The 14,939-nt window shown below is 32.6% G+C and overlaps 1 protein-coding gene across 3 annotated transcripts in view; it reads left to right on the top strand.

Moving 5' to 3' along the window:
* The window catches only part of LOC105111899 (uncharacterized), a 5,586-nt gene extending 475 nt beyond the window's left edge, over nt 1-5,111 (top strand). The window contains exons 2-3 of one of the 3 annotated variants that reach the window (XR_839676.1): nt 1,896-3,979; nt 4,759-5,111. Coding sequence is in view for 2 of the 3 variants with exons in the window: in XM_011007395.1 (XP_011005697.1) it covers nt 1,939-3,849 (1,911 nt within the window). In the remaining variant the exon portion in view is untranslated. Of the gene's footprint in view, nt 1-1,895; nt 4,089-4,758 lie in introns of those variants that run through there. The other 2 variants (XM_011007395.1, XM_011007383.1) reach the window with 2 other exon arrangements.
* The last annotated feature ends 9,828 nt before the right edge of the window (nt 5,112-14,939 follow it).

Below are 14,939 nucleotides of genomic sequence, written 5' to 3'. Positions count from 1 at the left end.
GCGGCGGGGGGGGGGGGTTGATTAAAGATTAGTGACAATTTAAATGATTTTAGAGCTTGGAATTTTGTTGGGTTTTTGTAGCTTTCAAAATCAGAGTTAAATGTAGATGAAGTTGAGTGGTAAAGTTGCGATCTTTTTCAAGTTAGAAATTAGAATCACCTGAAAAGATTGGTTAAGTTCCAATCTTTGATCAAGAACCAAGGTTAACTTGTAGACAGAACGCAAGCTGGCACCTTTGATCAGTGTGCTTTGGCAAATTTGTTTGGATAAGGAATGATAGTTTAAACTTTGGACATCAATAACTTGTTCTACGTTTGTTATCAGACTAGACGGTGGCACCCCTGGGAAGTTGAAGTCGAAAATGCACGACTTAGCCTGTATAAAATGCACCAAGCCCTGGGTTAGAGTCAGAATCTTGCTGAATTCTGTTTTATGATGAGTGCCAGGCAGGGAACTTAGTTTGGATGCCTCTGCATCACAATCAGTTTAGCTGTAGCATGAAGAGATTGTGTGCTAGGAAGTTTCTTCTTTAGATTGAAAAATCTCTTTTATGTTGTCATTGACAACGGTGTAAAGCATTGGTAGTCTAGCCATTTCATCCCCGGAATGAGCAGAGCTACAGTATAAGAGGGTCCCCTAACAGGAGCGAGTAGAGAAGTTTACTGTTGAAATAAAAAGGCTAGTTGTCGCTTAAGCTAGTACTTTCCTCAGGTACCAACAGGTGCGCGGTTCCTCTGCTGACAAATGAAAGCTCACTAATCTCGACTAAGAAAGAGATGCGTTCATTTTAGTATAGGGAAAGAGATGATGGTTTGTACCAACTAAGAGGTTATTACTGACTGGAGAAAAGCCCAGACTATTATAGTTAACAAATCGAAGCAGAAAGGGAACGGACTAGTGTCAGACTTAAAAGTCCAAGCACGAGCTAGTAGAAGTTGCTAGTTCTTCTTTACATTGAAAAATCTCTTTTTTAAAAGAAGTTCTTTGTATTGCCATTGACAATGGTGCAAAGCATCGGTACCATTTTTGCAGATACATTGCATGAATGCCTTGCCTGGCATGCTACTTTTTAGGAAGTTCAATTCACTTAGTGTGATAATCTGTTGAAGCATAGTTATGTTTCCTGGTTCCGTGATATAAAAAATGACATAATTTCTCCAATTTTGTTGCCTATAGCTCTGTTTAATCATGGTATTAGTTATGTTTCATTATGCCATAACATTCACCGATTCAGCTTCCTGTAGCCCAGTTGGAATTTTTGCTATTCTAGAGAGCTAGTTTTTATATGCCAGGACATTAGCAGCTTATAGATTTACATAAATACTTGAGCTGTCAAAGATATTCAACTTGCGTTGTTCTCCATGGTATTTGCTTCCTTCTCTTATACACGTATCTGAATCTTTTCTGGTTTGATCGGAAAGACAATTTTGTCAACCATTGCTTTTTCTGATTTGCGAGCGGTTAGTCTATTGTGTCAAACACTTAAAAAAATCCTTTGAATGAAATGTGCTATAAATAAGAGAAGTTTTGGAAAGCAGTGAAATAAGAAAGATTCCACCCGAATTTCATACAAAATGAATAGGAGGTGGTCGAACTCGACCAAGCTCTCTGAAAGTCCATGATTGAGCATCTTCACAGGTCAGTATATGGGAACACAAAAATGCCACTAGATTTGTAAGTTTCCAAGCAATCGAAGTAAAATGCCAGATAGCTGTCCTTCTCATTTTTGGAGATTTTTGTTTGCTTTCTACGTTCTTATACTTGCTGCTTCAAAGGAAAAATAAATTCTATTTAGACGTATTTAGCGGCATGGAATTGGGACTTTGATGGTACTTGTAGATGTCCTGCAGGCAATGCTTTTCTCAGTGGTGTTCTCTTATGTTTTATTTTAACAGATCAGTGTTCCATTTCTTTGGTATTCAGAAAAGGCTCGGAAGTATGCCATCAGAATCTGATAAGTGGGGATGGGAACATGTTAGCGTGTTTGGTGGATTTGACAGGGGAAGTGGTACAAAAAGGTGGAAATGTAACCACTGTAATCTACGATATAATGGGTCTTATTCACGTGTCAGGGCCCACCTACTAGGGTTCTCAGGTGTTGGGGTCAAAAGCTGCCCTGCAATAGACAGGTCTTTACGAGAAGCATTTCAGGTCCTAGAAGAGGAGCGTGTTTCACAGAAGAAGAAAAAGAATTCTGTCACTGGGAAGCCTTGTAAACGCACTCGGACTTCTCAGCCAGCTCTTGCCTGGAAAACCATCACAAAAGAAGATATAGATGACATAGTAGCTAGATTTTTTTATGCTGATGGATTAAATATTGATATCGTCAACTCTCCTTACTTTCGTGAAATGGTGAAAGCAATTGGTGCTTTTGGGTCTGGGTATGAACCCCCATCAATAGATAAGCTGTCTGATTCTTTTTTAAGCAAAGAGAAAGCGAGGATTGAAAAATCAGTAGCTCTAGTTAGGGAGTCATGGCCACATACAGGATGCACAATACTGTGTGCCAGTCGCTTAGATGGTGCATCAGGCAGCGTACATGTCAATATATTTATCTCCAGCCCAAGGGGACTTGTATTTTTAAAGGCAGTTGATGTCAATGATACTGACGAGGGAGAGCACGTGTTTACTGGTGCTCTCGCTGATACTATTATGGAAGTTGGCCCCACAAATGTTCTTCAGATAGTTTCACATCTAGGCAATGCATGCAAATCATCCGAGTCCTATTTATCGTCAAAGTTCCCTAATATCTTCTGGTCTCCTTGCACTTCACACTCTGTCCTCATGTTGATGGAAGAAATGGCCGAACTGGAATGGATAAAACCTGTTGTCTTGTGTGCCAAGGCAATTGAGCAATGCATGATCACATATCAACATACTTCTTCGTGCACTTTTGGTCAAGATTGGAAAGAGTTTTCCGATCCAATCTCTGCCAAGCTTGCACCTTCGTATTGCTTTCTCCGGAGGGTATTTGAGCTAAGGCAATCACTCCAGGTTGTGGTTGTTAGTGAAGACTGGAAGCAATGGAAGAATAATATGGCAGAGGATGTTGTAAATGTTGAATCTGCCATTTTAGATGATGGGTTCTGGAGCAAGGCTGATTTATTGTTGCAGTTATATGAGCCTTTTGTAAGTTTGCTTGCTACAATTGATATCGACAAATCTGTTCTTGGTGCTGTTTATGACTGGAGGGTTCAGGCACTTGAAGCCTTGAGGAGTCAGGCAATTGATGATGGCATATTGAATCAGTTAGAAGGACTGATTGAGAACAGGTGGGATGTTCTATTTTCCCCTCTTCATGCTGCAGGTTATTTACTGAATCCTAGATATATTGGAAAAGGTCAAACAAAGGATAAATCTGTAATGCGGGGCTGGAAAGCTACGCTAGAAAGATATGAGAGTGAAAGCACAGCCAGACGTGTTCTCAGAGAGCAGTTCAGCTCATACTGGCGTCTGGAAGGATCCATGGGAGAGGAAGATGCCGTGGATTGTAGGGATAAAATGGATCCAGTGGCTTGGTGGGAAAACTTCGGTTTTGAAACACCCAACTTACAAACACTAGCCATAAAAGTTCTGAGCCAGGTTTCAAGTGTTGCATTGTGCGAAGAGATTTGGCAAGCTAGTGACTTCTCATGTCGAGAATCAGCAAACAGGTTGGGAGAGCAGAGAATGGAAGATCTTTTTTTTGTTCGAAACAATCTCAGGCTTCATGGTCAAAGAAATGGGAATCTGTGCTTCTCATCTGGCCAAAGAAATGCCTTTTCAAGCTCCTTTTCTGGAGTTAAGACATGGGATGGTCTGCATCTTGATCAATCTAATACAACGGTAGATGTCCATGACAAATTATGAAATAGCTTGCTCCGCTTCTAAATGGGCTCTGGACACCGACCAAAGTCGTGCATCCAATAATCAGCAGGTTGCTTGTTAGCTGCCTGCATTCACTGGACTTTGCTGTGCATTAATCAGGACGATCTTTTAGGTTAGTAACATCTCTTTTGTATAATGTACCATGTACCATTAGAAAAAACAATGCTGTATATCCACTTCGAACGATACTTGTTCATTGTTGTCACCGTTGCTGGCCTCAAGATGAAAAGTTGTTCATTAAAGAATTATAGTTGTGGTAATACCTAAGAACATTTGAAGCATTAGATGGAGTGGGTTAGCAATAATTAACAGCAGTGACTTTATGATTACTTGCCTGAGGGAGCAAGATTAAGGATGCTGTCTTGAGTTAATTAGCACCAGCATACTTGGCCACATCATGACAGCATATGCATATATTTTGGCAGACAATGAAGTAATTCTACTTCAGCAACCAGCAATCAGTACTTCGTTGGTCCAAAGTCTTCATAATAGAGGTCCACTATCATGCTCAAAATATCAACGTAGGGCATTCCATTGCTGATTTGATTATCCCCTTTTTAATATTCTTCTAACTCATCTCTCAAAACTAATCAAGTAGCTGTTAATCTATCTCTTTAATGAGATATGGGAGCCCATGGGTGATGTATTGTCGTAGAAAAATGAACAGTAATGAAATTGTGTAGGCATGAAATGTTCCTCGATAGTCGTTGGTGGTTAATGTTGTCTGCTTTCAGAAGCCAGCGACTCCATACTTTGTCAACTGTTGCCTGAATGCGTATCGTTTATGTAGAATTCACTTCGTTTAAGATATTTTTAAAGCCAAAACTTGATTTAACTAAGCATGTTTATGATCTTTTTTTTTTTGAATTATGCCGAAATTATGTCAAACAGGTTCTAAGTTACAGGCCATGATATGAACTTGAGTTCAGGGCAGTTGAATCATCAGAAAGGGAAAAGAAAATGCCTTTAAATCTAAGAGCATAAAAGAAGCACAATCTCTAACCTATATACTCCAAGTTGAATCTCAGTGACCATCCATACCTCCCCCTTTGATGTACAAAAGAAGAAACAGGAATGGAGCAGCAAGAAAGGGTCAGTCTACTTCGTATTTGCTGGCCACGACAACATTAAAACATGTTTGACTCTTGACCCTAATCCACATGTGGCATAAATCACGGTACCTAAAACGTGTATAAATTTTGTTGTTTTATGAGTGGAGGAGAGGGGTCAATATTAGATTATTATTAATATTAATATCATTGCAGTTTAGAGAAAGGATATCAGTTTACTTGGAAATGACGAAAACTTTAGAGCAATATCAGCGGCAGATCGTCAATTTCCATGAAGAAAAATCGAAGGAGATTTTTGAAAAAGTGGGCTCGCTAAGAAACAAGAGAAGCATGAGATATGGGGATTTTATTAAGGAGTGTACACAGCAGTGTGTATCAAAACCTAACCTTGCACTACCTCCAAGCAAGTAAAGCGAGAGCATTATCAATAAAGTATACGACATGGGAGGAAATGGACCAGAAAGTTGAAGAAGAAAAGGAAACATCTATTTCCATAGAAAACTAGGAAATTGAAGGGTTTTCAGCAAAATAGCCTCCTTCATCCTCCAAAAACAAATCCATGCCGTAGTAGAATGTTGTGCTGCCGTTTTCCCTTTTGGTACACACTCCCATGAATCAAGTTCAAGCATTAGCAATTATAAGACTCTCTTTAAACATGTTCAAATAGAGGTAGCCGGTGAATGATTTATGATGCATTAATAGACTTGATTTGATGTTGATCTTTATCAAACTATAATAAATGATGTTTAATTAATTTTTTTGGGGAACGTGATTGGACTGTATTTTCTTTGAAAAGAATTTCAGATTAATATTTTTTAATATTTTAATATGCTAAATTAAAAATAAATAAATAAATATTATTTTAATATATTAAAAAAAAACTTAGAAAACTATTTGTAAAGTAATCTTCGCCGCAATCTCGCGGACGAACAAAGTCTGCTAAGCTGAATTTCATCAGGTCCTTTTCTTTTCAGAGTCGTGTCATACTTCATAGCCTACCTAACGATTCTTTTCTCTTTTGAAGCTAGAAATTGGGCCTTCGAATCTCAGTAAATCAAAAAATATTAATGTTGGGTCGAATTTGGGATCCTGAACAGCTCAAGAATAAATTTAATTTTAATATTATTTTTTTATACCTCTCTTGATATTCAAGTCTAGATAAAAACGCAGGGTAATTTTAACCTTCAATCTCCAAGTCCATAACATCTCTTCTATAGCTCATAAGATTCTGCTTTTATTTATCACAGCACCCAAATGCTAAATTTAAAACAGTTATGAGATAATAAATTTTAGAGTAATCACTCCTCTACTCACTCAGCAAAAAAAGATAGACATAATAAAATTATAAAAAACAAGAGAGAAAATTATATATATATATATATATAAAAAGAGAGAAAATTATATATATATATGTATATATATAATCGTTTTTATGAGTTTGAATATTATTTTTATTTTATTATCTATCTCTTCCTTTTTCAAAATAAACCTATAGAATAAGTACCGGCGGTTGCTTCTACAACATTCCAAGACTTCTCATTGCGAGACAAGTGTTTAACACTTCCTTAGAATCACGTAGGTCAGCATGGTAAAGTAAGATCTTCAATTTATAAAATCCGTGAAGGTTACTTGTGTGCACCTTTATCGATGGCAAGGCAATTTTATACGTTTAATTAATTAGGTTAATAATTGTGCTGCCTATGATAGAGTTTGGAACACGGTCCAAAAATTGTTTCATAATATATATATATTATTTTTAAAAAAAAATATTTTTTAATATATTTATAAATAAAAAACATTTTAAAAAATAATAATCACAACAATACTAAACACCACATAACAATAATGGTTGACAAACCTCACATTATTCCCTAAACTATTCACTAGCGCTAAAATGAATCTAAACAAAAACAAAACTCTCATTTTTTTTATTTTTTGTTTTCAATTAATTTTTATAATGTTTTTATATTATTTCACTGTATTAATATTAAAAATAGTTTTTTAAAAATAAAAATTATTATTTTAATATACAACGAACAGAGCATGATCAAAGTTTTGATGGGATTGAGAAGTTAATAGGTACAATTAAAGGGCTTAGAGAAAGACGTTCATAGCCTAAGTACAATGCTAGCGAGATCTGGTGGTTATAGCCCTGTACTTGACCTACAGGCTGCGGTTCTTAAATTTTTTCCCCGCTCTGCGAAACCAGATCCTCCTCTATGACTCATAGCTAGGGATGGTATGGTAAATCATATTTCAAAAAAAAAAACGAAACCCAACTCTTTATTTGTTGTATTGTTGCTTTAAAGCATCATTTTCAAAGCTATTGCTCTCCACCATTAATCTTTTTATTTTTCTATATATATATATATATAATTTATGACCAAATATTCGTGAGGCCGACGAGCTCCGACCCATAATCGGACCGTGGCCATGGAAGCAACAATTCCATTGTACTTGAATAAAAGGAAGAAAAAAAAACTAAATAATCTCACGAGCCCGTCGATGCCTCTCATTTCTTTTCTATTTTTCCTCTTAATTATCTCATGATTTGGTTCGGACGTGACGTATGTATAGAGATTCAATGTTTGTTGACAAAATTTAGAGATTTATCCTAAAGAAATAAGTAAATTGAATCCATTACGTATGCATGAAACTGCCTTGATCAATACTAATAATGTTTGTCAACTTCACAAGACATCGTTTCTTGTGCACAAAACCTTCCACTCTACAATCAATGCACGAGAAAAAAAAGAAGAAAAAAAGGAGTGTTAATCGATATAAAAAGGGGCCATTAACTTTGACTATGAACCACACCCTTTCACATTCCCACTGAATAAAAAATAAAATTGAATTAATTAATTGTTCCATGCACCAAGCTGCATATTTTTATGGAGATTTAATATGTTGCTTATTGTCAGCAAAAACCCAAGACACATAACAGGAAAAAAAAGGAACACGAGGGTTGAAAAATCAACCTCGAAAGCCAAGATTTGATTTTTTTATTAAATTAATATGGATATTTAAATTAATTTATACATATTATAACTAATTTTATAAATTTTAAAGTTAATAATTGTGTAAATTTTTAATGATCATTATATAAATAATTAAAAATTCAAACTTAAAATTATATATAAAAAAAAATTTTAATCTCAAATTTTTATCAACTGCCTATCAAATAATTAATTTAAAGAAAAGATCGTGTCTCATGTAAAAATAAATAAAGAGGCATCAAAATTACTGTTTTTTCTCCTTTTGGATCCTTTTAATAGCTAGGCTCTTGTGTACAAGAAACACATTTTCTCATTGAAAATTCTTACTTCTTGACTTGGAAAGTTTCTTATCAAAAGTCAGATTTGGAAAATCATTTGTCAGTGATCTCTGCAACATTTTCTTACTAGTTGCTATTAATTAAGTTTTACATAATTTTTTTTTAAAAAAACATAATGTTATTCAAATGTACTGTTTTTAAAAGTATTTAAAAAAAATATTAAAATAATCCAAAAACATATATAAAAAATTTAATTTTAAAAAACAATTTGTTTTAAAAAATTATTATTTTAATTGTATTCTCAAATTCTCTTAGCCAAAATATAAATAGTTAATTTTTTAACTGAAGCATGGTAGAAAGGGATATAACTCATATTCCACTGTTTTTTTTTCTGGTTTTATCACAACATAAAACTAAAACAAATTAAAAATCCAGTTTCATGGTTGAGAAAATATGTTTTATTTTTTTATTTTTCAATTCAAATCTTAAAACTAGTACCTAAAAGAATTTATATAAAAAAAAATTGAGTTTACAAGACCGATGTGAAGAATACGTTTGAAATTTTTTCTTAATCTCAATTAACATCAGAAAAAATCAATACTTAGTATATGTATAATTAAGTAGTAAAATGGAGGAAATTGAGTAGCCCCACACCCTCGTCACCCGTATATTGAAGGGAAAATGAAAAGAATAAATGCAAGTAGGGTATATTATTAGAAAGATGGGAAGCTCCAGCAGCCAAGCTCAAGCTCAACGTGGTAGGTCGCCATGTCTAACTTTTTGGCTCCTTATTATCGTGATTATTAAAAAAACATAATGTTATTCAAATGTACTGTTTTTAAAAGTATTTAAAAAAAATATTAAAATAATCCAAAAACATATATAAAAAATTTAATTTTAAAAAACAATTTGTTTTAAAAAATTATTATTTTAATTGTATTCTCAAATTCTCTTAGCCAAAATATAAATAGTTAATTTTTTAACTGAAGCATGGTAGAAAGGGATATAACTCATATTCCACTGTTTTTTTTTCTGGTTTTATCACAACATAAAACTAAAACAAATTAAAAATCCAGTTTCATGGTTGAGAAAATATGTTTTATTTTTTTATTTTTCAATTCAAATCTTAAAACTAGTACCTAAAAGAATTTATATAAAAAAAAATTGAGTTTACAAGACCGATGTGAAGAATACGTTTGAAATTTTTTCTTAATCTCAATTAACATCAGAAAAAATCAATACTTAGTATATGTATAATTAAGTAGTAAAATGGAGGAAATTGAGTAGCCCCACACCCTCGTCACCCGTATATTGAAGGGAAAATGAAAAGAATAAATGCAAGTAGGGTACATTATTAGAACGATGGGAAGCTCCAGCAGCCAAGCTCAACGTGGTAGGTCGCCATGTCGAACTTTTTGGCTCCTTATTATCGTGATTAGCCACACATTTCCATAGCATAAAGGAAATCTAGGTTACCTGCCAAAAAGATAAGGCATTGTCGGTGTGCTCTGTAACAACGCAGCAAAACTATATAACCAAAACCCCACTCCAAATTCTCCTTTAATCTCACCTGTGTATGAAAATGACCAGTGAAAGCTCAGGCTCAGGTCACCGGACCAAGGCAGCCCTAATTAGGGGTGGTGGTGGGAGGAGGAGGCTAGGTGAAGGGTTCATCTAAATTAGCAATTGAGTCTATTAGAAAAAATTCCATAGAAAGGAGGCCAGAAATGAAGATGGTTAGCAATTAAGCCTATCTGATGGAGGCATTAAGTCTTAAACTCGTAGGAATAAAATTTTAGATATCCCTACATTTAATTTGACCAATTTAACAATATAGTGAGGATAAATTCCTTGGTGTCGTTTTTTATTTATTTCATACAATATTTAATTAAGTTAACATCGTTAATTGAAGTTCCAAAAACCAACATTTATTTTAGATTTTTTTTTGAATAAATGTTATCCGAAAAAGAATGATATAAATAATATTATGATATCTTTTAAAAAAAATTAAAAATTAAAATTAAAATTATTTTTTTAATATAATATTAGAAACATGTTAATTAAGAATCCTTGTTATTTTTATTTTATTAAGTACTGTGGGTAGATTGTCATTTAAGAATATATAAAAAAATAATATAGATTATATTTTAATATATTTTTAAAATTAAAAATTAAAAAATTTTAAGTTAATAAATAATATAAATTTTTAACTTTAGCTATAGAAAAGAAGCATTAAAATTGTCAAATTGGACGATTAAAATAAATCCCAGAGATGCCCGTGGAGAAGTTTCGTGCAAGTGGAGCTTTCTTTCAAAATGTTTCTATTAATAGAAAATTGAAAGAAAAAAAGGTCTCGGGGACAGAGATGTAAAATCAGGAGATGGAAGGCAAAAGCACATTCCATTGGCTGTGGCTTGTGGATCTGACACAAGGCTCTAGGCTTGGAACATGCCCCCTTTCCTTTAGTGTTATTGCAAATCTAACAGGTGTTTAATTAACATGTAGAATCCAAACACATGCTAACATCTATTGTCTTAACAATCAAATCAATAAGATCGCATGTAATCTTCAAAACATTTTTAATTAATTCTTCATTTATATTTTTTTTCATTTTTTTTTGGTCGGTGTTGGAAATGTTTTTTTCTTTATAATCTTTGGGTGGTGAATTCGAATATCTAGGCATTCTAGCTAGCAGTCTTTGAGCCTTTAATTGTTTCTTTTTCCTTGGCATTAAAGAGGGTCGTGGTGCAAGAACTTGGAATGCAGGTGGTAGATTAATAATATTGATTAGATAATATTCTTATTTATTTCCAACTTGAATTTTAAGTTTAAATATAATTTATAATTAATTAATAAATCTTCATCATTCTAGTCATATTAATATATGAAGTTTAATCATGCTTAAGCCTGTCGGTCTGCCCTTGCTAGTGTTTATTGAAGGGTTTTGGAACTTTGGTGGGAATATCCTGAGGAGGCAGACAACTTTGCACTGTCGCGCTAGCACCCACAGATCCCAGTCACCCACAGTTTAACCGATGAATTTACACATATGGTCCCTCGATCTTTCAATTTTATACATTCAACCACCTTACTAAAAAACATAGCCCTACTAACCCCCTACATTTCCAATTCTTGATTTTTTTGGCCCCTTCTCTAGCCATCGCCTGCTCTCATGATGCCCAAACAGCTACAATTTACAAGTGTAAGGGTCGGAGTGGAAAAAAATTTCATAGAGGATCTAAATGATCAACATAAGAAAAGGTGGGAACATGAGATAAACAAAGCTTACAAATACAAGTAAATGAAATTAGCTACAAATAGACAAATAGGAATTGAGAACATTTTTTAGACAAATCCATAGTCTTCACCATTCATCACTTGCCAATACCAAAGATGGGATTAGGAGTTCGTAACAAGAGCTGCCAAAAGACAAAATCATTAGGATGTATCTCGAAACAAGATAAGTTAAAGGACTAGAGTGAAAATATAATTTTTTAGGGGTGCCGGATGCTCCCCTATTTTGAAAAAAAAGTAAAAAAGTGAAGGGTCAAATTAAAAGATTCAGAAACTTTAGGGGTGTCATGCCCCCCCTAAGCTTATTTAAGATAATTGTCATCCAATTTCCATGCAAAACAATTGTCTTGCTACTAATTTCATTGCGTGAACTAACCTATCATTACGTAAAAGGGGGGGAAAAGAAAAGAAAAGAAAAGAAAGAATCAGAGGGAAGAAGACCCCTCAACAACCAAGCAAGGCAGTTGCTGGCTGTGGTCAAATTTAGACTACGTAGTCTGCCACACTACAAGTCCTTATGTGATGGCATATTGTGCGGAGTGATTAATGTTAATATCCATCGAATTAGCATAAAAAACACAAAAACATGCTAACTGATGTCTCTGTTTCGGCCCCGTTGATTCTGAGAAATTAAGGCTTCAACGTGACTTGTATTGTTAGATATATACGCCTGGTTTCGACTGCTGGGAGTGAGGTTTTTTAAAAGCTATAAATTACCATTTCTCAAAAAAATAAATATATATATATTATTCTTTTATCTCCTTCTGCGTACCTTTCTATGTCATTATAAATATATGAGAAAAAAAACTGAATTCAGAGGCAGTCTCGATAATTAAAGAGGTTTGGTACCTCTTATCTTGCACCCAATTTTTTTTTTTTAAAAAAAATGCAGAGAATAATGCAATGCTAAGATAAAAAACAAAATGCAGAGAATAATGCAATGCTAAGAAATAAATCATACAAGATCGTCGTACTATCATCTGACCATTTTGGGCAAGTTTGCATTAATTGTTTCTTAATTTTGTAGTTGATAGCTTCTCTGTCGGCACTTTGCTGTGGGACCGAACAAAAAATAGTGTTTGGAGTACTGAAAATGCTCAAAAGAAGATATTAGCTTACGACAAATACGTAAAAAACATTAATTTGAGTTAAACCAGCCAGGCATATTTTGCTAAACTCTGCTAGAATAATCTGATTAAAAATAAATAAATAAATAATTTATTTAGAAAAGTGTGTTGATTACTCCGTGAGAGCTAAAATTTCTTTCATGATAGCAAGATATAAATATCAAATTGTTTGATATAATTTAAAATTTAAATTATAAATTTATCAGATATTTATTTAAAATAATTTTTTAAATAAATTGGCTTTATTTAAAAAAAATATATTTGGAATTAACCAATGCAAGTCAACCTCTGTTAGAAATAAAATCATTTGAGTTATAATTTTAAAATTTACATCATAATCTTTAGCTCATGGAATATTTTTTTAATCTTGAGTTATGTAAGTTATTACACGGATGAAAAGTTGCTAAAACATTATTTTAATTTAATAATTTAAATTATAGATGAGATTTTAAAATATAATTTATTTTATTTTTTAATATATTTTTATAAGTAGAAGTACTTAAAACTTGCATGAATTTATATTATTTTATATTTATTTTTATTAAATAAATAAGGATGTTGAGATTTCAACTCCTAATTATTTAGTTATTAAATTTTTAATATTATGTTAAAAAAAAATTTAATTTAATAATTTAAATTATTAAATGAGATATTAAAATATAATTTATATTATTATATAATAAAAATTCATAATTTGAGAATTGAGCCCATTATTAAGGTTTTTTTTTTGTTTTTTTGATTTACGTGGAGTGTCCGAGCCAGCTTGCGCGCACCATGACTAATTCTCACGGCTCACTGAATACCCTACAAACCCAGTAGACATGCAAGGCACCGTGGGGGTGACAGGCATATACACCAGGACTCGAACCTATGTGCAGTAGAAAGAGACAAAACTCTTCCACGCTAAGCCATTTTTAAGGTTTTTTTGTTGGCACCGTGGGGTGACAGGTATACACGCCAGGACTCGAACCTATGTACAGTGAAAAGAGATAAAACTCTTCCACCGCTAAGCCATTTTTAAGGTTTTTTTGTTGCCGGATTGATGCATTATTGGCTCGAGTTTTTGAGTTTTTACCCTTAACCATGACGTGGAACCTACAAAGGTAAAGGTTCCTGAACCCTTACTTTTTAGTTTTTAGTTATTACCTCTATGTTTTAAATTCATAACACGTCACTAGTCAAGTCAACCATAACATTTTTTTTATTTTTATCCTTTTATTAATTTATCTACCCATATTTGAAATTTCCACCACATTTATCACGATACACCCAGCAAAACATACTTTTGCAAGTGAGATTAGCCTTTCGATTCATACAGATGACTCTTTGACAGAAAAATGATATAAAAAATTATTAGAGTATAGTTCAAATATATATTTTATAAATATATAAAAACCCTTATTTTTTATCTTTTGGAGCCACAGTAGGATTTTTGAGTTTTGTTCAATTAGCAATTATATGTAGCTGATGATGTATTTATTTATGATTTATGTGATTTTACTAATAAAAAATAATATAAATTGTATTTTAAAATTTTACTTAACAACTTTAATTTTTTAATTTAAATGATTCTTTGATATTATATTAAAATTTTAATATTCGAGCGGTCATAAGTTTAAATCTCACTATTTATATTTATTTGATAAAAATAAGCATAAGATAATATGAGTTTATATAAGTTTTAAAACTAAAAAGCTTTCATATAAAGAGGTGTGTTAGAGAATAATATAAATCATATTATAAAATTTTAGCTAACATCTTAAATTTTTTGGTTGATATATTTCATTGACATTTAATATAAAAAAAAGTTTGAATTTTAGTTTAACACTCATCTAAATTACAGGATTAAACAAAAACACAATCACAATTATAACAAGTTGTAGTTTTTTCACCAAAAATCTCTTGAAATTTGAAAAAAAAAAAGAGGTTTAGATATTCTAAATACATGTAAATAATTAGAAAACAACCCATAGAAAAAAAATAATAAAGGTAAAATCTAAAATTAACAAGATTTTTTTTTTTAATTAGGATATGAAACTTTAAAGGTGATTTTAAGTCATTTTGGAGTGAAATATGGTGAAAATGAGCAACAAAAGAGTTTGAAGTAGAATTCAACGATTGTATCAAAAGAGATGACTATCTTGTATCAAATTGCCTATTTGGACAATTTCTAGTATTGTTTTTATTTAGTAATTTGATCCATAAAATCCTGTGCTAATTATTCCACATCAGATTTGTTCCTTAATTAGGTGATTATTGGTTTGTAAAAATAAGAAGGAAAAATCCTCCCCGAAGAATTTCATTTCA

The sequence above is a fragment of the Populus euphratica genome, unplaced genomic scaffold (assembly GCF_000495115.2).
Source record: "Populus euphratica unplaced genomic scaffold, PopEup_1.0 scaffold5.1, whole genome shotgun sequence".
NCBI lineage: Eukaryota > Viridiplantae > Streptophyta > Magnoliopsida > Malpighiales > Salicaceae > Populus > Populus euphratica.
This window is presented reverse-complemented; position numbering and strand designations above follow the sequence as displayed.